The sequence below is a fragment of the Cygnus atratus genome, chromosome 19 (assembly GCF_013377495.2).
Source record: "Cygnus atratus isolate AKBS03 ecotype Queensland, Australia chromosome 19, CAtr_DNAZoo_HiC_assembly, whole genome shotgun sequence".
NCBI classification, from domain to species: Eukaryota; Metazoa; Chordata; class Aves; order Anseriformes; family Anatidae; genus Cygnus; species Cygnus atratus.
Genome location: NC_066380.1, coordinates 9,637,761 through 9,658,287, shown reverse-complemented (window position 1 = coordinate 9,658,287; position 20,527 = coordinate 9,637,761). Strand labels below are relative to the sequence as shown.

At 45.0% G+C, this 20,527-nt stretch overlaps 1 protein-coding gene across 1 annotated transcript in view; it reads left to right on the top strand.

Annotated features, from left to right (window-relative positions):
• Positions 1-20,527, top strand: part of LOC118257069 (voltage-dependent N-type calcium channel subunit alpha-1B-like) — a 282,260-nt gene that overhangs the window by 206,287 nt on the left and 55,446 nt on the right. The window contains exons 20-25 of the mRNA XM_050714494.1: positions 4,192-5,013; positions 6,255-6,469; positions 8,401-8,521; positions 11,699-11,828; positions 12,824-12,883; positions 14,187-14,293. Coding sequence (XP_050570451.1) covers positions 4,192-5,013; positions 6,255-6,469; positions 8,401-8,521; positions 11,699-11,828; positions 12,824-12,883; positions 14,187-14,293 — 1,455 coding nt within the window. The remainder of the gene's footprint in view (positions 1-4,191; positions 5,014-6,254; positions 6,470-8,400; positions 8,522-11,698; positions 11,829-12,823; positions 12,884-14,186; positions 14,294-20,527) is intronic.

Here is a 20,527-nt window from a genome sequence, read left to right as displayed (position 1 = left end):
GCATTGTCAGCACCCCTTTAAACAGTTTGAAATATTCTGTACACAGAAAATAGGGATGAAAAAAATTGTAAAGAAAGTGTATTAACGTTAATCTTTGCACAGTGCCAGTAAATCAGAGGTGATCAATGCCATTTTCTTAATGGATTCAGAAGAATTTTAAGAAGCAAACAGCAGGATTTCGGATAAGGAGATTCAATCATAAATAGTTGTCTTTTGTGGAAAGAAATTTGTTATCACAGAGTCTCTTCCCACCCCCCCTTTTTTTTTTCTCTTTTCAGTGTGGATATTTTACAGACAAGTCACACCATGCTGTGGCATATCATGCTTTGTACCTTAGGTGGTTTGAGTCTGCCCCAGTTCATGCAGCATTTAATAATTTACTGGACCAAACTCTGGAGGAAGCAGTGGAAATCTTTTTGCCCCAGTTATGTTTTCTTCCCCATCTCTTCTGTGGTTCTTTGTGCTGTGTGCATAGGCACCATATCCTTGCAGGCAGGCAGTTGTAAGCAGGCTTTGTTGTAAGGTGACGTTCCTGTTGTGCCATAAATAAGTTCAAAAGCTCTCCTCTGAGAAGACGTACAGCAGAGCAACAGGAGAGAAGAAGCTGTCACACGTGTCCACGTTCAGTTGCTGTGGGAACTTGTAGAAAGCAAGAGTCAGATAAATGTGATTGGACAAGCAGGCGACACGTTCCCTCCAGCTGCTGCCGCTTTCTCTCTGAAAAACCCTGAACACAGTCCCCAGAGGGACCCGCCTGCTCCATTCCTTTACATCCATTTCCTACAGCAGCCTTTATGCGTGCTGTCACTTGCTCCTGATGTTCTTGACTCGTTTGAATGCAATAATGAGCTCACAGGCAAGCCTCACGTTTTCCTGATTGATGTTTTACTGTGCTTTATACATTTTCCTTTTTTTTTTTTTTTTATTGGAGTAGGGGAAGGAGTTTTCATATAGCAAGAAGACGGGATGCAGTCCTTACTTCTGAGCCTCCTGTTCTTTGGCTTGTCAGTGACCAAAGCCAGTGGGTGGCTGCGTGTCGTAGTCTTTTGGCAATCACCTCCACTACTTGTGTCAGTGTTAAGGATGTATCTCACTTCCATATGTGCTGAGAAATCTGAAATGTCTGTATCTGTTTTAAGGCAGTGATTTTACCAAAACAGGCTGTTAACATGTGCATTGCTCAGTTGCTTCAGGTTCTCAGTGAGGTGTGCACCCAGCAGCAACTTCACCTGTCAGCTAGCCGTGAGCCAAGTACAATGGAAGCTTTAGCACCCCAGAGAGACCTTTGCTTTTAAGGCTGATTTGTGTTCTTAAGGTAAAGGAAGCACAATGAAAAAAGTTACCCTGAAGTGATAAATCTTGTGTCAGAGCAAACCATTCCTCCACTTGTAGGTAAATGACCCAACCCTTGAGAGAGAGGCTCTGAAATCCCCTGTGAGCATCTGGTTTTCAGAACTAAAATTTAATACAAGCCAGAAAATCTCTGAAGCTGCAGATGTGTGCGTGTTTTGGAGGAATTTTGTAGGCTTTGTCTAGAAGTCCTATCACCACTCATAGCAGGGAAGGTCACAAGTCCCCATCCTGAGCACCTCCTCTCCTGCTGTGTGATGGGTGCCGGTCCTGCATCCTCAGCCTTCTTTCTCACTATGTCCAGCCTGATTTCAGAGACTGGGCTCAGTGCAGGCACTGGTGGAGGGGCTGTTCGCATGACAGCTGCATGATGACCCCTGGCTTTGCTTTGAGTCTGTGCAGGGAGGCCGGGAGCTTTGCATCCCACACCAGGACGATGCCTGCATGTGGAGCAGGAGATTGTGCTGCACTCTGTGCTCTTGTTTTGGGGAGAAATTGAGGGTCTCAGCCAGCACAAAGGCAGTTTCCCAACTCTTAACATGTTGTTCCTAGTTATCACTGCAGTGTTGGCAGCTTGCTCTGGATGTTCAAAGTGCAAAACAGAAGCCGGTCCTCACCCCAGGTTCTCTCATTTTCAAGTGAGAAATGTCCCCAAAGAACAAGTGTGGTTGGTGGCTACACAGAGCCCGTGCTTGGGGAGCTTGGACGTGCACACGCACAGAGCCGAGCTGCCTTGTTTCTGTGCTAACGAGGAGGTTTTCATAGCCCATATTGGTCTGGCCCCGCTAGATCTGAGGCAGTGCAGGGCAAGGCACCCATCCGCTTTGGAGAACGTGTGGGATATACTGGGACACCCACGCCAGGCAGCTCTCTGCTGATCTCAGCTGATGGTGCAGAGCTGTGACTGCAGATTACATCTTCCCATGGGAAATCGTTGTATGGGACAGCAGGTTTGGGCAGTTAGAGGAGGCTTTGCGTGTTACCCATTAATTCCCTTTAAAACCACGTAAATCTGCTCATGGGTGATAGTGGTTGAACCTTCCACAGGACTGAACTCCAAAGAAATACCAGGTTACTGCCAGCTGTTCATCTCCTGTCGCTGGGGGCAGCTTGGGGGTGCTCTCCCCTGTGAGCAGCCTGCCTCTGTATGATGTGGGGAGTTGGGTGAGTGGGGTTCTGTATCTCCAGCACCTTCTGATATTATTTGCATTTAGAGCTGCGATTTTTGTCACCCATTCTACTGCTGTAGTGTAAACGGGGCACTCAGCTGATGGAGAATTGATCCAGGATGTGCCTCCTGGGAACAGGGGGCTTTGATTTGTAGTTTTGGTGATAAGCTGTGCTCCTTCTTTCTGGGTTAGACCAGATTCATTCACAACTGCCTGGATGCCCTCATCCCATTTACAGTGAACATTTAAGTAGGTTTTTACCTCTTTTAGCAGAACCAGGGAACAGCACCCTCAGTGAAGAGAGGAAAAAAAAAAATAAATACCAGCAGAGCATTTGAGATGCAAAGCCTTTCCGACAGCTCCCGCTGTGCTCTGTGAGCCCATCTGAATGCTGCCTCTCCGGGGTCCAAGCACGGCGACAGACCCTGACGCTCTGAATCAGCACGCACGCACGCAAAAGCTGCCTTCTGCTATTGTCAGGGGAGCCCAGAAAGTACGTAAGGAAACTGCGTCTGACTCCCTATCTCCACAGCCTTGTGGGGCGTGTGTGAAGCAGTGGAGATTCGTGAGCCTTGTGCAGCCCCTCTGGCTGCAGAGGTCAGGCTAATGCGTAGCAAATGGAGATGTCTGAGCAGCTCGGTGGAAGGAGAATGATTTTCCTCTCTTTTGTTAGAAGTAGTTTAATTAAGGAAGAAAACAGGTGCCAACTTCAACCAGGCTAAATCCAGAACTTCCCCCATGGAAGCCAGAGGGTTTACTTTGATTTTATGGGAAAGCAGAATTTGCAAATATTTGATTTACTTTGTTTAGGAGGAAAGGAAAAAAGGCTTCTCTTCCTGCAGTGGCTGGGTACGTGAAACATCCACGTGTGGTGGTCAGAAACAGAGTGCTATGCCGAAAAAATCAAAGCATTAAGGCATTGTCAAAGCGGGTATTCTCACCGTAGTAGGTAACAGAGAAGGAAAGCAGCAAGCCTCTCGAGGGAATAAAGGTGCCTGCATCGTCTGCATCTACATGTTATCCCCAGTCCCTGGTGCACAGAACAGTTTTCCTTTCTTACCTGTACTTTTCCAGACTCTGTGGTGCTTGGGCTGGATGCCCTGGGTTTGGAGCGATGTCCCCTGTTCCGTCAGGGGCTGTCCTGCCTGCAGAGGGGCGCCTCTGGCTGCATGGTATGGTGGTAGGGCCCTTGCGCAGGTTTCGTCTCCCCTTGCTCCTCCACTCCAACTTGTTGGACACTGATTTGCTCATCTAGACGTTTCCAGGTGGGCAGAAAGGTGCTGTGGTTTGGGGGGAAGCCCTGCAGGCTATTTAAAAGCTCTGGTTGTGCGATACAGTTTCTGTGAGTACTGACTTTAACCCTTCAAACTATGCCTGAGGTGTTCAAGGGGGATCACCACCTTTTAGAAAGCAGGACAATCCTTTCCTGAGGGCCCGTTTCATAGTGCCTAAAGCGTGTGGGGGCAAACTAACACAGATGATCCTGCTGGCTTTCCCTGCTCATACTCTCCGCCAGCCATTCTCTCTCCATTCCTATAACTTCTTTGGCTCAACCCTCTAACACCCTGTCTCAGCTGAAAATTTCCTTTCTTTATTTATTTTTTGGGTGGTTGCTTTATAGGGAACTGGTGCAAAGTTTGATACTAACTTTCCCCTTTCCTCCCCTCCGTAGCAAGCAGCAGAACTCCTCCAAATCCAAGTCAGTTTGGGAGCAGAGGACCAGCCAGATCCGGATGCACAATTTCCGAGCCAGCTGCGAGGCGCTGTACAACGAGCTGGATCCCGAGGAGCGGGTGCGTTACGCCACCACCCTCCACATCCGTCCCGACATGAAGACGCATTTGGACCGGCCTCTGGTGGTGGAGCCGAGGGGCGAAGGGAGGAACAACATCAGCAAGCTGAGCCCTGGAGACGTGCAGGAGGTGGAGCAGAGCAAGGTCAGCTCTGCCGATGGAGCAGAAGCTCCACGAAAGCATCACCGGCATCGGGATAAGGACAAACTGGGAGAGCAAGAGAAGTGCGATGTGACCAAGGAGGAGAACGGGGAGTCTGGCACCAACAGTAAGGAGGAGCGGCACCGGCAGCACAGGAGCCGCAGCAAGGAGGTGGAAGGGTGCAGCAAGGAAGGGAAAAGTGACCGCACCAGGGGCCAGGAAGGGGGAAAGAGGCACCACCGCCGAGGGTCGGTGGAGGAAGGTGCCGAGAAGGAGCACCGTAGGCATCGGACTCACCGGCACTCTGCTGAAAGGCAGGGCAAGGAAGGCAACGGGACGATCAACGGGGCCCGGGGCGAGCGGCGTTCCCGACACCGGGGAGGGTCGAGGTCTGGGAACCGGGAAGGAGAGCCCTGTTCCAAGGGCGAGAACGGAGAAGAGCCTCACAGACGGCACAGGTTCAGGAACAGGGCGCTGTCGACGTACGATTCAGTGGAGAAGGAGAATGGGGAGAAGGAGGGGGAGGCTGGAGAGAAGGAGCACCGGAATCATCAGCCCAAGTAAGTGAGCGGCCAGACACCTCCCTGTGGCAGCTCGGAGGCTGTGAGACCCCAAATGCCTTTTAGAAATCAGGTTATTCCCCTCCCTGTGGCATTCCCTGCTGTTCCTGAACTTGCACTGGTTACTGCTGTAACCTGCAGTTTCATTTTGCTTAAATCAGTAACAGAAGAGGCTCCCAAAGATGATTCTGATCCGTGCTGACCCACAGAGTGGCTCAGGGTTAAGGCAGGAACTATCCTTGATCTCGAAACCAACAGACGTGCTAAGACAAGTAACACAAGGCAGAGAATTTCACAGCCTCTGAAGGAACCTGGTGTTTCTGAGTGACACACTTTTAAATGGAATCCAGTCTGTCCTATAGTCGTTTAGGTTTTCTCTTTTCTAATGCTGAGCCTTTGGGCTGCATCACCAGTTATTATTACAGCACTTGGCTGTGAGGGAAGTGGCTTCTTCCATTAAGAACAATGAAGTATCCCAGTCTGTTTAATTCTTATGTAAGTCAAGTGAGAAAACTAGTACTGGTGAAGCATTTAGCGTAGTTAATAAAGAAGGATAGGTTGCCTTTTCAGCTTTATTAATCTGATGGAAAAGAAATTTCACTGGGATTCCTTAGAATAGAGTTCATGTCACCATGGAGAGCTGTGAGTGGCGTTGAGATAATCATTTTCCTGTCTATATTATCTTCCTTTCAGATGGATATCAAAACACTTTGCATACTGTTTAGTTTGATCACGTGCCCAAGCTCACTTTCCTCCTCACTGAAATATCACTGCTGCTGCAGAGGAATAGCTGCAGAAGCCATTTGCAACAACATTACAAAGTGGTTCAGGATTGGAAAAGAGAGTCACCAAATTTAAATAAGGCCTCGGGAGAACATTTAAGCAGCAGAATGTCAGACTTCATTCAGAAAGCAGCTGATGCTGGAGAGCTAATGACACTGCTGTATGCTAAGTGCCATGTGGTCCGTACCCAGGAACCTCGGTCCCGAGTCTCATTAAATAGAATAAAGTTACTTTCAGTGACATAGTTCCTCTTAATGTTGTGTTTGGATGTTGGTTCAGAAGCTCTCGGAGGTAAAAGTCACATACTGTACTGTCAGTAAGTTTTCCTACGGCGTGTGAGTTTTCTGCAAAGCACTTCCATGTAGAAAACAGTCGAGCAAAACCTAACAAGAGCTGCAGCATATGTTCTATGAACCTTTGTCAGGACATGTTTATTCAAATCTGCTCTTCTGCCTTAGGGAGAATCAGTGTGAGATCGAGGCTAGTGGAAGCGTGAGCGTCCCCGTGCACACCCTTCCCAGCACCTACCTGCAGAAAGTGCCTGAGCAGCCAGAAGATGCCGACAACCAGAAGAATGTGACACGCATGATTCAGCCACCTCTGGACAAAACCACCACTGTGAACATCCCCGTGACCATCACTGCCCCGCCGGGAGAAACCACTGTCATACCAAGTGAGTGCCTTTGTCTGCTTGCTGTGAAATTGCTAGAAAAGAGCTATTTGTCCAAGGTGCTACCTGTGCACAGCGGGCGATAGTCTGTCCTGGCCACCAGCATCCTTGCAGTGGGACGGGAAATCTTGGTGTTAACACAGGCTCTGTGGGTCATGCAGCCTGCAGAAACCCAGACCAGAAGGGTCACCTGGTGGCTCTGGGGAACACCTCAAGGTTCCCTGCAGATGGTTCACCCAGAGCACACCCATGTTATGCATGACCTTTACGGGTCAGCTGGAGATCAGAGAGAATAAAGAGCAAGAAGGACCACAAAGTGCTGTAACCGAGAGCTGTGCAGCAAAATAAGCAACTTCTTCCAGCAGACCTTGCTGTGAGCACAGGATTGGGTCCTCTGTGCTTCTCTGTTGCCATGTTGCAAGCTCCCACTGCGGCAGTGCTGTGCTGGGGTTCCTCTGGTGCCCCAGGGGCCTGGCTGGTCTCAGGCAAGGGACAAAGGAGGCAGTGGTGTTGCATTAGAGCCCACAGACTGAATTCAGTCTTCTTGGTTTATTGTGTGGCCCCACCATGGAGCAGCAGGTCCTTCATGGCTGTGCAACCTTCACAGTGCCCATTATGTGACCCTGCTGCTTTGGATGCTTGCAGTCTGCGTAGTTCTAAAACCTCTCCTCTTAAGGAGAAGCACAGTGTGAAATTCAGGACGTCCACTTTAGGTTGCAGGCTGTCAGGACTCTTCTTTCAAGGGGCACAGCCAAGAGCTAATGGTTTCTCTACGTTATTTTCCACAGCATTGCCAGCTACACAAGACTTGCCTGTCATTTTTGTTTTTCTTTTCTTCTTAGATGGTAATTTTACTCAGTTGCAGTGCTGAGTTCCCATCAATCATAATTTATCAGACTCTCTCTTTCCTGGCCATTTCCTGTGTATCTGGCTTGAGATACAGTAAGGAATTATTGAAAACGTCACTCACACACAATGAAATGTCATTTTGTTGCAAAACAAAATAAAAAGTAATAAAAAACCTTCATCCAACAGATTATAAGTGGGTGGGGGTTTGGGATGCTAGGTCCTGTGAATTAATAGACAAGTGTATCTATCTGTCTAAGAAAAGAATTTGCATCATAAAATGTCTTCTAGTTCATATATTGAGCATTATCTTAAGTAAACTAACTTATAAACCCACTGCAAGTAAACTTATAATGGAAATTATAGGATGTATTTTTCTAACCTTCTGAGACTGAGATTCAGAACAATCTTCTAAAATGGGATCCTGTAAGTTAAAAATCTGTTGTGAGATGGAGCTTGACACCTTTGTACATGGGGAGCTTTGCCAAAACTGGGGTATGCTATGCAGGCATGGAGCTGGGTGGTCCAAGAAGTCCTTTCCAAGCCTCCGCTCCTAGTGCTGGGAGGTTCAGCAGTCTTAGCCTGAGAATTATTAAAGCTCATCTATGAATTTGCTTTTTTACGTGTTCCCAAACCAATCCTGCTACTGGTCTGTGGGAAAAGATTCAGAATCATGAGGTTGATTAGACTCGCTTTTTTTTTCTTTCCAAGGTTCCCTAGCTGATCTTCTCTCCCTAGTGGTTTACGATATTTGGAATGGGATTTCCATCCCCTGTTGGCAGCTCTCATACTAATAAATGCAAGGTTTCTTTGTCTCCATTGGGCATCTTCATTTCCTGGCCATTTCTGATATATTGCTCATCAGTGCAGCGGTTAAGGAGTATAATTGCAGTGTATATCATACTGTAGTAAATAGCAGTGATAATAATCAAATGATTGTTCATCACATTTAATCAACATATTCAAAGGCTGTTTTCTATCCCAGCTGCATTGTTTGCATATCCAGCTGTTGCAGGCAGCCTGCTCTGTGAAGAGTGGAGATGCATTTTTAACTCTCTTGTTTCTGTTTCCTTGAATTTGCATTTCAGTGAACAACGTTGAGTTTGAAAGTAAAACAGAGGAGAAGAAGGATGTTGATGACTTGACAAAAAACGGGCCTAAACCAATCTTGCCTTACAGTTCAATGTTCATCCTAAGTCCTACAAACCCGTAAGTCCTTTGACTCTATAATGCTGCTCATCAGTTAGGTGTACTTCAAGCATGGGTATTCAGACAAATATCATTAGCTTGATCTTCATCTCTGCCTATCAAACACATTGGAAAATTAAATAAAAGCTTATGTAGGCTGCAGACCAGATGCTGCTGTTCAGCTGAGTTTTTCTAGGGGAATAAATTGCCAGTATAGGGAAGAGATGGTTTAGGCAGTCCCTTCCTAACTGCCCTGCTGATGGTCAGGTGGGCAATTCTGGGTTCAGTTACAGATCACTGAAGGAAATGTGCCTGCCAAGGATGGGGGGACATGGGGCACCACTGGGAGAAGAGGTTACCTGGAGGAGCAGGCTATGGGGTGGTTTTGATGGCAGCAAATCCTTGCAGGATCCTCGGCTGAAATTCATGCTTCTTCTGTCTTAGCACCCTGGCATCACTGCTAACTTTGAACTTCTGGGAATGCATGAATATTTTTCATTTGCTAAGGCTGAGAGTACAGCTTGTGGGATATGTTGGGATTACAGCATTTCTTCTGCTTCAGGCATCTCTGCCTCATGGGGAGCTTTGTACTCAAAGCCTGTAAATAGAGAATGTGTTGCTTTGAAGGGCTGCAGGACTAGACGAGTGCAGCAGGGGCTGTAATAATTGTAGCATAAAGGCCTGAGTCACTTAAAGCAGTAACTTAGGGCAGCAGAGGGTGTCTGAAACTTCTGCCAACCCAGGTATCTGCTAGGAGCAGATGTGATCAATTCTCTCTGGCCCAGGTAGACATGTTGCTGGTCCTAGATGTTCTCTAAGGCTGTCCTCTGCTCGCTCAGGTTCCTGAGGTGGACTCAGGTCCTTCCTTTGGCACCTGGACTTGAAGGAACAGAGACTGGCTCCCTGCCATTTCCTGCTGGGGGCTGTGATGTCCTGGCTGCCTGTGCAGTCAGCAGAGTAAAACTGGGGCCGCTCAGTACACTCATGTTTGACATCAGAAACGCATCTGTGGTGGGGGCTGTGGTCTGGCACCCCTGCACAGCAGGCTGAATGAATCCCTTTAAATGCAAGTGCCTACAATGTAATTCAGGCCACAGCCCTATGTGCTTCAGGATGCTACAGCTACGAGTGTGTGGGCAGGCAGAGTTTGTCAGTGAGGAAAGCTGGAGGCTCTCCATTAATGTCAGATGTTATATGAGAGAAAATGACCCCAAACTGCTGCTAATCTAATCTCCAAAGGAAATGAACCGACCCACAGTGTAACAGAAAATTAAACTTTCTGCAGTAGTCTTGAATTATGGAGCTTGGGCCACATCTGGTTGCATAAGGAGACAGTATTTCCCCATTACTTGTTAACTTAAGTCTTTTTGTTGTGACATGACAGCTAAAAATGAGTGTTAGTTGCAAAAAGGTTGCTGTAGGGAGCACTGACAACAGGAAGCTAGGTGGCCCCAAGTCCAGCGAGGCTTTGTCATTTTGTACGTATGCTTGTCTTTTCTCATCTTGTCCTGAGCCTCATCATCAGGATTTGGTGGTAGTTGAATTTTCTTGCCTGTTTCTCCAGCACCCCTGCACAAAAGCTCTAGTAAATGGCCATTGAAAAAAAAAGTTGACTGGAGGAGGGGTGTTATTAATACAGGGCCAAAGGGAAATGACAACATAAAGTCCAAGCTCTAAGGATGTCAAAAATTTGTTTCTCTTTTTCTGGGCAAGATGCAGACCCAGCTGTATCCCCTCAGGTGTTCTGGCTGGTGCTAACTTCTCGAGAGAAGTCTTCCTGCTTTCTCATGAAACCTTGTTGCTAAGTTTTTCACCACATCTATTTCTAAATATCTCCTCTCCAAACTCCACTGAGGATGCACGACCTGGGTGCTGCTGGTGGGCAAAACAGCTGTGGGAAACATTAACGAAATGTATTCCTTTCGAAGTGCCACCCACCCTCTTAAAACACACAAGCATTAAAATGATTTCTCAAGCACCACTGGCAGTTTACTAATGCTTCCGCTTCTCATTGCTTGTTACGAATGATGAAGATCTCAAAATAGGCACTTGTTATTTCTTCGCTGAATTGAGTTTGATGCATGATTTACAGTTACAAGCACTGTCGAAAATGTTGCCTTTCATTTCTAGGGATTCACAGAGCACATAGATGATAAACCTCTACAGTCAGGTGGTTAACCAAAGCTAAGGAAACAACAGAAGCAATTTTCTTCATGTTGTTTCATACCAAATCTGTTTCCTTGGTATTTGTAGCTCTTTTTCATTCTGCATCCATTAGTAAACCAGAGAAAAAATATATAAGTAGATGTGAAAATTGAAATTTAATCCAACTGTTCAGGTATTTGGCTAGAAAAAAATGCAATATAGTAACTGAATTACATTCTCAGATAACAAGGTTGTTGGTTAGTTACACACATAATTTGATTCTGGGGCAGAACCTAAGTCCTTTTTTCAACTGACAATGCCAATATAGAGCTCTGTGTTTGCAGTGAAGTATTTGTGAACTGTGTTCAGATAGAGAGCTATTAGCTGAAATTTGTGAACAGTTTTGCATTGCTTAGAAAATGAAGCATTTGTCACTTGTTGAATACAGTTTATGAACCAAAATATTAGGTTAAAGTAATCAAATATACTGCTGTAAAGTATTTGTCCAGCTTATAAGGAATGGCTTAGAATAAAGTGCAGTCAGAGGTGCTTGGGAAGAGAGCTTACTAGAAATAATAGCCATAGATACAAAGCCAGTTTCAGCTAAGAGTCTCAAAGTACATATCATATATCAATTTCAAAGGGACTATTTGATACTATAAGGATTTCAAAACTAGTTCTGAACTCACAGGACTTCTGCCTGTGAGCTCAGAGTGAATAGGTTTGTGGGGCATGTAAGTATAATTTGTAGAACTGAGTCTGAATACTCAAAGCTCTCAACGTCTTGTGACAGACATACATCATTGCTTTGTGGAAGGGACAGAGAGCAGTGCAGAGATGTCAAACGTCTTGCCTTAAACCTTGCCTCACATCTGATGCAAACCTGAGATTAAAGCCATTAATTCTGATTTTTATTTTCTTACCATTATTGTACTAGCAATCCTGAAGGTGATATTCCTGTTGAACGTTGTCCTTCTGCCAATCTTCTGTACTGCTGCAGAGTGCTTGACTTTCAGCACCTGCAGAAGTCCTCCCACGTGCTTTTGTTTGCAGGATTCGGCGTCTGTTCCACTACATTGTCAACCTGCGCTACTTCGAGATGGTCATCCTCATAGTGATAGCCCTCAGCAGCATTGCCCTGGCTGCAGAAGACCCTGTCCAAGCCGAGTCACCGAGGAACGATGTGAGTGCTGCATGGCATGGCATGGCCAGAACAAAGTTGTTCTGCTTCTGCCAACAGTTACACACGTGGCACATCCATCCTCATCTCATGAATAGAGCACGGTGCACTGGCGAGTGGGTGATCCAGGGGCGAACCTATAACCTATGATCTATAATAATGATCTAGGATAAGTAGAAAATCTGTTCATCCGTGGGTATCAGGCCAAACTCAGGCACTTCATGTTATGAGAAGTGGGAGCATGGCACCTTTCAGATGGGTGCCCGCAGCCCAGTAGCACTGGTCTGTGCAGCAGATAGCTCGGTGTCTGGTCTCAAGCACATCCACAGGAGGATGTTGGCCCATTAGGTGGACACCTGAGGGTGTGCAGAGCTGGAGGTTAAGTATAGAAATTGCATCGTGCAGTTGCCTAATTGTGGATTATTTCAATGTGGGTAGCTGTGGTATGCAGCCAGCTCTGAATCTGGTCAGTGTGAGCTGTTTCCAAAGGAGGATCGAGGAATCCCGATAGCAGTAATGAGCCGAAGTATCTACAAGCTATCTTTCTTCCTCATCCTTAATAACTGTGCAATGAGCTTTAACAAAAGGATTTTATCACTCTTACCCTCCCGATGTCTTTAATAATGCTATCATCAGTTACAGCAGAAAAACCCGTACTGCTACACAGATGCTGGCAAATAAGCTGTCTAGGAAAAAGATACTCGAATATTCTGATTTCCAATAGCCATTTTGCCTTATTAGTCCTGCCATGTATGCAGGTGTACTGAAGCAACCCATGGGCAGACTTTGTGCAGTCTGGGAAGGACTGGGAAAAATGTTGGTGTTTAAATTAGATGATTCAAGTTTGTGCCTAAAATATTTGACAGCCTCCCATGAGATGACATTTATCCACTGACACTGGGGCTAGAAGACTGTTGCTAGAAGAAATGTTTTACACTTTTCTCATGTGCAGATCATTTCAGTGTGCGGTCTAATACTCATGTCTCTTTCCAATTTAGGCTCTGAAATACTTGGATTATATATTTACGGGTGTCTTTACCTTCGAGATGGTGATCAAGGTAGGAGTTTTTCCCAAAAGAAGTGTTTATGTCCCCTGTCAGATCCACGCTCATCTATTTCTGGGAACCTGCAGAAAGAGGGTGGAGCACGGCAGAGCTTCCTGGGGTGCCTGGGAGGTGTTGGTGATGAAAAAGCTTTAAATCAGGAACAGCACTCAAAAGTAGCCAATGCATAACAGATGCTTCTCTGTAGCTGCCTTCCTAATTTTTTCCAGTCTCACATTTCATGCAGAAAAATAAGGATATCTTTAGTAGCTGTGGTTGTGTAAGAGGCTAAGAAATGTGGGTGCATGATGCAGAAACGTCTGTGCGTGGCTCAGGACACAGGAGTTGATAGACCTTACTGAGACATGTCTGCTTCTTCCCTTTTCCTTTGATGCTGATCAGGAACACTAATCACGACTGATGCTTGGTTTACCATTTTTTAAAGAAGTTGAGCATTTATCTTTGTACTTCGTTTAGCAGGGTGATGGGCTTTGCTGAAACTGTGGGGTGGTAACTTGCTAGAAAGCATAATTAACAAATTTAACAAAATTTATTCTAGGTGTAAGGATGGAGTTATTTTTTACTGTCAGAGCAAGATGCAAAAGAGATGCAGAATAAAAAATATTTAAATTAAATAATTTTAAAAAACAAAAGCAGATTTTCTCATTTGTTCAATGGAAGGACTTGAAGCTATCTGAGAAAAGCAACTTTACGTGGGCAGTTGCAGAACTCTCAGAAAAGCTGATCAAATCTCTGGCAAGCACTTTCAGGCTCAATTTTAGAAGATCCTTAGCAGCATTACAAGACTCAGCCGTGTACAGAAGTGAGCGAGGCCGCGTGCTGAGCAGCAGCCTCCAGCGACTGCTCTAGAGTGGGCGTTTTTCTTTGCTGCATTTGGCTGTGGGTCTTCCGTTCTCTCTTTGAGTTTTATTATGTAATATCCTATTCCAAGTGTTAATTACTACAAATCTGGTGGGATTGAGGTAGAATAAACTTAAACTATTTTGATGCTTGACGCGCAGATGGCTGTTCCCATAAACTAATGCATGTCTGTGCAGAGAACCCTCTATAACAGATAGTGCTTTTTTCTGTTGTGCTTTTGGTTACGTTTTATTGGCTTCAGCTTTGGCTTTGCTAGAGCTCTTTGTGCCTACAGAGACACACAGAACCTCAGTGTTGCCCTGCTGGTGTTGAACCCTGAAGAAGGGTTTGTGAAGGGTCATTTGATTGAGGATGCTTCTCTGTACCTCAGTAACACTGGTTTGACACTTTTATTTTTTTCCCCCTAAAACCTTCTTCTGATGTGTTTCCCCTGAAGATGATTGACTTGGGGCTGTTACTGCACCCTGGCTCCTACTTCCGTGACCTGTGGAATATCCTGGACTTCATTGTGGTCAGTGGGGCCTTGGTGGCATTTGCCTTCTCGTAAGTACATTTTTCTTAACACCTGAATTTCTAGGAAATAAGCTGCAAAAGAGGCAGGATCACAGTGCAGAGCTAGTAGAAGTGTAGTGTTTGTGGCTCCATTTCTCAGCAAAATGTTCAATTTTTACCTTTTATCATCTTAGAGCTGGGGGAAAAAAGCTCTAATTTCAAGTTGTAGAATCTCTTGAAAATTCTCCCAGCTTTAGGGTGAGTCTGTTTGCTGTTCATTCAAACGTTGAGCCAAGATTTTTGTGACCTTCTGGCCAACTTCTTTTCAAGGAAGCATTATAACAGTTTCTGGCAGTCTTCTGTCTTCAGGCAATTCTTTTTAAAATTGTTCTTACTATGAAAAAATAGTTGATGAACTGAACTGATAGCTCTGTGAATTCTTTACAGAATGTATTTTCTAGAGTCATGGATGTTTCTGATTCATATACCTTTGGTATTTCTCCTCCTCCTCTCTCATTCAGTGCATTTGTATTTCCACAGAGTTTCACTTTAATGCTAATTGCTCCCTCAATCACTGCTCTCTATTTAGGACATTAAATAATGCTCCATGGGGTTCTTTAATGTTGTAAAAGGTTTTGAGCAACATACATAGATGAATCATTTTTATAAAACAAAGTTTAGCTTTTTGTTTGAACATTTTTTTTCTCAGAGCAGGCCAGAGGAATAGCAATGCAGGTTCCCCCAAATCTGGGAGCTCAGAGTTGAACTGAGGAAAGAAATTTCTTCCTGTAGTTCTGGGCCACGAAGTAATTGTAGTGCAAAAAATTTCCCGAGAAATTCTAGGACTTGACCTGGAAACAGGCTTCGGGACTTGGCCAGTTTAATCTTCTGCTAAATTAGTGTTGAGTAATTACAGTGAATGTTTAGCAGCCCGTGCCCAAAATCTACTCACCTTTTTGTTGACATGATGATTAATGAAGATGAAGAAATTAGCAGTGTTTTACTTGCTAATGAGAAAAAGCATTCACCTTTGTCAGGAAACTGTGAAAGCGTGTCTTGAGTACTTTAGACTGATGGCAATATTTAGGCAGATGGCCGTATCCGCTGCTCTTCCTACGTGCTTTCGTGTCACTACCAGCCAAAAAAAATGTTACCAGGGTGTCTCTGGTAATGTCGTCCTGGAATATTTCTCAGGAGTTTTTTATTTTCTGGGGTGTCAAGATCCCTTTCACATGACGGCTGCGAGTTTTATGTTTTAGATCTTTTATTCTTCATAACAAATGCTGGATAAAAAATATCTCAGCTGATTTGACCCATGCCAAGGAGCAGATGAGCAGGAGATGGAATTGCTGATATGGTTTTTGAACCCATTGAGGAACATCACCTCTCCTGTGCCACTTGTTCCAAGGAGAATGGATTAAAGATGGATTAGAGAAAGGACACCCGAAGAATGCACGAATTCTTCAATTCTGTGCTTGTATTTTTTTTTTATCAGCTGTGAACAGAGCTTTCCTGTATCTGATTAGAGGATCAAGGTGTGCAGCATTTGCTGTCCTTCAGTGGAGGTGACTGGCAAATTTTTGAATAGAGACATTGGGGTCTGGGCTTTCTGTGCCCAGTCCTGTGCTTGAAGAATCGTTTTGATCTGGGAGCCAGTCATGCCCAACGCAAGTTTTTCAAAGGGAGGCTGCCATCCCTCTTTAGAGACTTTGTCACTGTTCATTAGAAATCAGTTTTTCAGAGAGGCTGAGTGCTCTGTTGTAAAGGAAATCTGTTTTGAGATGTAAAGGCTGAAGAGAGAGATAAAAGTCAAATTATATTAGTCACAAGTATTAGTGTGTAAAGCATTATTGCCCAAGTCTGTGATTCACTGAGAATTTCCCTTTTGCCATTAGGAATTCAAACCATGAAGACAGACTGGGGAAGGGGCAGTAGGTAAACCCTTCACAGCAGCTCTGTGCTGCAAGAGCAAACGTCAGGGTTTGCATCTAAAACATCTTCTCTTCAAACGAAATTTTCTTTTGGACAAGTTATTGATTAAAATGAATAATTTTTAATCCTTCTGAGTTGTTTTGTGCCCAGGTTTCCCATTGCTCACGTTGGGACGTGAATATCTAACAGCCCCTCATCAGCCTCTAAATAAATGACTTGTACATCCCCTGACTGTGCTTCATAATAGCATGCCCCAAGCTGTTTCTATTTTACATGCTTTTTGAGCAATTATTGAGCAGGGATTTACAGAAGGGAATGAATAAAACCTGTCTGCCTATTTACTATCTTGCAGATTAAAGTGAGTCAAACCTATTTCTGAGGCTCGGAAAATTTTGGATTTCTTATTATGATTCTAACCACTGCTGCGTGCCCATACTTCAGCTGGCAGCAAGCGTTGACATCCAATTCAGAGAATCCTCGTGGTATCTCTTGTCTAATCTGAAAGCAGGAAATCCAGTCATTTGTAGGAGATGGCTTGCTCTCTGTTCCCACCAGTCCAGTTATGAATACTAACAAGTCTCAGGCTGTTCAGATAAAAGTGGGGTAGATAGTCACGTCCTTAGCTCAACTGTGTTGTTTCGTTAAGCCAGATAGATGCACTGACCCTGCTGAATTTTGATAATCCTGAAAATGAGCTTTTGGAGAAAGAAATGGGTAATCTCCATTGGTTAGTGTTTTTTTGATAGCAAATACTAGAGTCCTGTCGCTCATCACCTGTGTTACTGTAAAAATGTACTTAATGTGGCTGTGAGTAGTTTCTGTTTGCAAGAATATGTGATTGCCACTCAGTTGGTGTGACTTAACTCGTGCACGTTCTTGACCTGGTGGCTGTCCGGTAAAGGTGGTGTGGTTTACCTTCCTGCTGAACAGACGTGTCCCTGAAAACCTAGGGAAAACAGACCTCCCTGAAACCCTTCCATATGGAATACCCCAACAGCCTGTTTGTTTAGCCATATGAGTTGGTATCAGTCACTGCTGCAAGGTACATAACATTCATCTCAGCCTTTCAGAGCAGCCTGCCTTCTGCCTGCAGCTCTAGAAGCTCTTCTGTGCTTGACTGTAGTTCAAACAGCTTTGAAAACAAGATCCCTAGTGAGGTGCTAGAAAGGTTACTAATACTGATGATGATGATAAAATAACGTCCTCCATTTAGCAATGCATTTCAAAGGGAAATACCTTTCTTATTCTGCAGATAAACATTCCACAAAAATACAGACATGTTTTAGTCTTTAGGGAAATAGAAGAGCTTAAAGCAAGCAAGTAAATTTGTCATCAAAATTTACCAGCCCAAGGTGTAAATTCCATTTGTTCCATAGGAATAGCTGATGAATAAGAGCAAAGAGATTGCAGTTTTACATTTTCAACACCAGAAAGGTGTTGAGATGCTTTATGCTGAGATGCATAGAATTTCACACTATTTCTTTGAAAAATCAAATGGCATTTGCCAAGCAACCACGGTTATTACCTCCTGAAGTGTCAGTAGGGTGAAGGCACATTTGCCCTGCCTGCTTGTCAGTAGAAGGACTGATGCTCTGTGGGGGGATGTGTGGGTATATGCTGTATAGCCAGTCTGTTGCTTCCTCACTTGTTGATTTTTATGAACGCTGAGCTGGTGGGTGCGGGATGGGATGGGATTCTCTGCCAGCACGTGTCGCAGGTGCATGGGGTGCACTGTATAGCCTTATGTTTGTCATTGACTCTGCTCTTTCTTTGTCTTCTTCTTGCTGGAATCTCTCTCTAGGAGTTTCATGGGGTAATATGTTATTCCTGTATCTTGCTGCACTGTTATGCCTGTCAAATATGTGTACACACACTTGCCACTGTGGAAATGAACCATGTTACACCCATTACATCGACTCCTTTGTCACATTATTCAGTGAAATGTAGTTTTCCTCAACAGTTCTCATTCATTCCAATTTCCTTTAACCAGAGGATAAAAGCAGACTAGAAAGCCAGGTGACAAGTGTTGCATTTGACCAGAAATTCAGCAGCTATGGTAAACAGATATATTTGCGCCAAAAAGATTTGAGGGAATGATTTAGTAGCTATATGCATGAGTTGCAGCATAATAACTAGTTTTAAAGAAGTGGGTTTATTCTCATTTAGAGGCTCGGTGGTCTAAACTGTGCTAGTGCTGAAGGCTTCAGGCTTGGCTTTGTGCCGGGTGGGCAACGTGACCCGGCCCTGGCTGTCGGCCCCTGGTGTGGAAACAAAGCAGGAGAGCTGCTGGGAAGGTTGCAGGGATGATTTCAAAAGGAGAAGGTAGGAGAAGCGGGGCTTTGCTGCTCACAGGAGGTGGCTGTTGGGTTGGTGGCCCAGATGGGACATGGCAGTGCCATGTGGCAGCCCCTGCAGGGCAGGAGCTGGGGTGGGCTCCTCAGCAGCAGCCCACCAAGAGATGCAATGGAAAGGATGCAAAGATAAAGGCTTTTGAGATCCAAGACATTCCTTTCTGTCTTCTGCCTAGGGCTCTGGCTCATTGGGCCCCTTGGGAGAAGGCAGCTTTGTGCTGGGGCAGGGCTGGGTGCCCTCGTTTGCCATCGCTGGAGGAATTTGCTCTGCCTGGGGAGTTCAGGCAGCTGCAGGAGGCAGTGGCTCCACCCTGCTCTGAATATTTGATGGTGTGGCTCTGAGAGGCCCCTGTACGTGAAATCAGAGCTGCTCGCAGGAGCAACAGAAACAAGAAGCTTCCGCTTTATAGAGCAATTAATTTTTTAAAGGATCGTTTTTAAAGGATCGTTTATTTATTGAAGGGGAAAAGGCCATGCAAAGCTTTTTAAATATTTTTAATATTTTAAATAACTGGGCTGTGAACTGCCCCAGGAAAAGCTGAACCAGCCTAATGCAACCTGAATTGACCCAATGTAATGTTTTTCCTTTTTAAATTTTTTTTTTCTTCTAGTCACTGGGGTTCTGTTTGCGGTCTGTCCTTCTCCTGCTTGCTCTTCTGTAGATCTTCTGAATTTGCTAGTTGTTATTCTGCTCTTCACCTAAGGGCAGAATCTTTTCCTTCCACATCAATTTATTTTTGTGGTACGAAATATGCAGTTGGGACTGCTCTGGTCAACGTGTGCTTGTATACAGCTTTTGACCTAATCTTAGTTCCATCTGGACCTTTTATTTTAGGATATCTGGCTTTGTACTAGAGTGGTGTAAAAACAATACTGACAGAGGGGTCTCTTACAAACACCAAAACCAATTCTTAAGCTTTTATTTGACAGGCTAAAATAGTTGCAAAAATTGCATTTCATCAAAGTGCAGTTTGCATTGCTCTGGTTCAAAGTCCCAGTCCTTCAGAAGAGCTTTCTCTTATAGCAAGACTCTTAGAGGATTTTTCAGGATCCTCTATATGACTTAGATCATAAATCCCATTAACATTTAATTAGCTCATGCTCTTTATTTGCTTATGTGCCTGAAAGAAAAAGAAAAAAAAAAAAGAAAATCAGCTCTTCTTAGTGTCTTCGTTGAGGCAGAAGGAATTTCCTGGGACTGGAGCTCTCTTCCACCTCCCGGCTCTCGTTGCAGTCTGCACGCCTCCCTGGGCAAGGGAAAAGCAGCTTCCTCTGTCATACAGCAGGATTTGCTCTGCTCCATCTATTCACTAGTCCCCAGAAGGTCAGATTAACCTTCCTGCACTGTTAAGTCCACAGAGGTTACTGCTCCAGGCTGGGGGCAAGCCCTCTAAGACCTCAATTGGCTCCTTCAGAGCCAAGAAGCATCTCTTTTCCCATCCCAAACTCCACCTCCAGAAGTCCTTACTGGTACAATTGCTATTTAACACAAATGCACGGCAGCATAGCAAACAGGTTTTTAGATCTCCTGGAATCAAGAGTACTAGAAGACACAGTGCAGAAACTGTGTGTCTGCCTGGAACCAGATGCAGACTGTCAAGGCTTATTAGTTCAATGGTTACCTGCAGGTGGCTGTGTTGCTAATCCGGGCTGTGAGGGTATCTGCAAAACAGAAACGTGGCCACAAATGATCAAGAATTTACTATATGTCTAAGCCAAGGTGCCCTTGCCTTCTACTTAATGCCTTTTTTTTTCTCCTGCTACCCCAACCACATATCCCTCAATCCTCTCACCTTTGCTTTTCTCTCACCCCTGCATCCCCCAGACCCTACTTCTTCACCCCCTTCTGCTCTGCCTTCCTCACCCAGTAAAACCCCAAGTCTTGGACCACACGGAGTGCCCGGATCAATTTTCTTGGCCTTCCGGGGGGGACAGGGAGCAGCCAAGGTGATGGCCATGGGCTGGGTGACCAGGTGCTGTCTTCTCCCTGCTGACCTGTTTC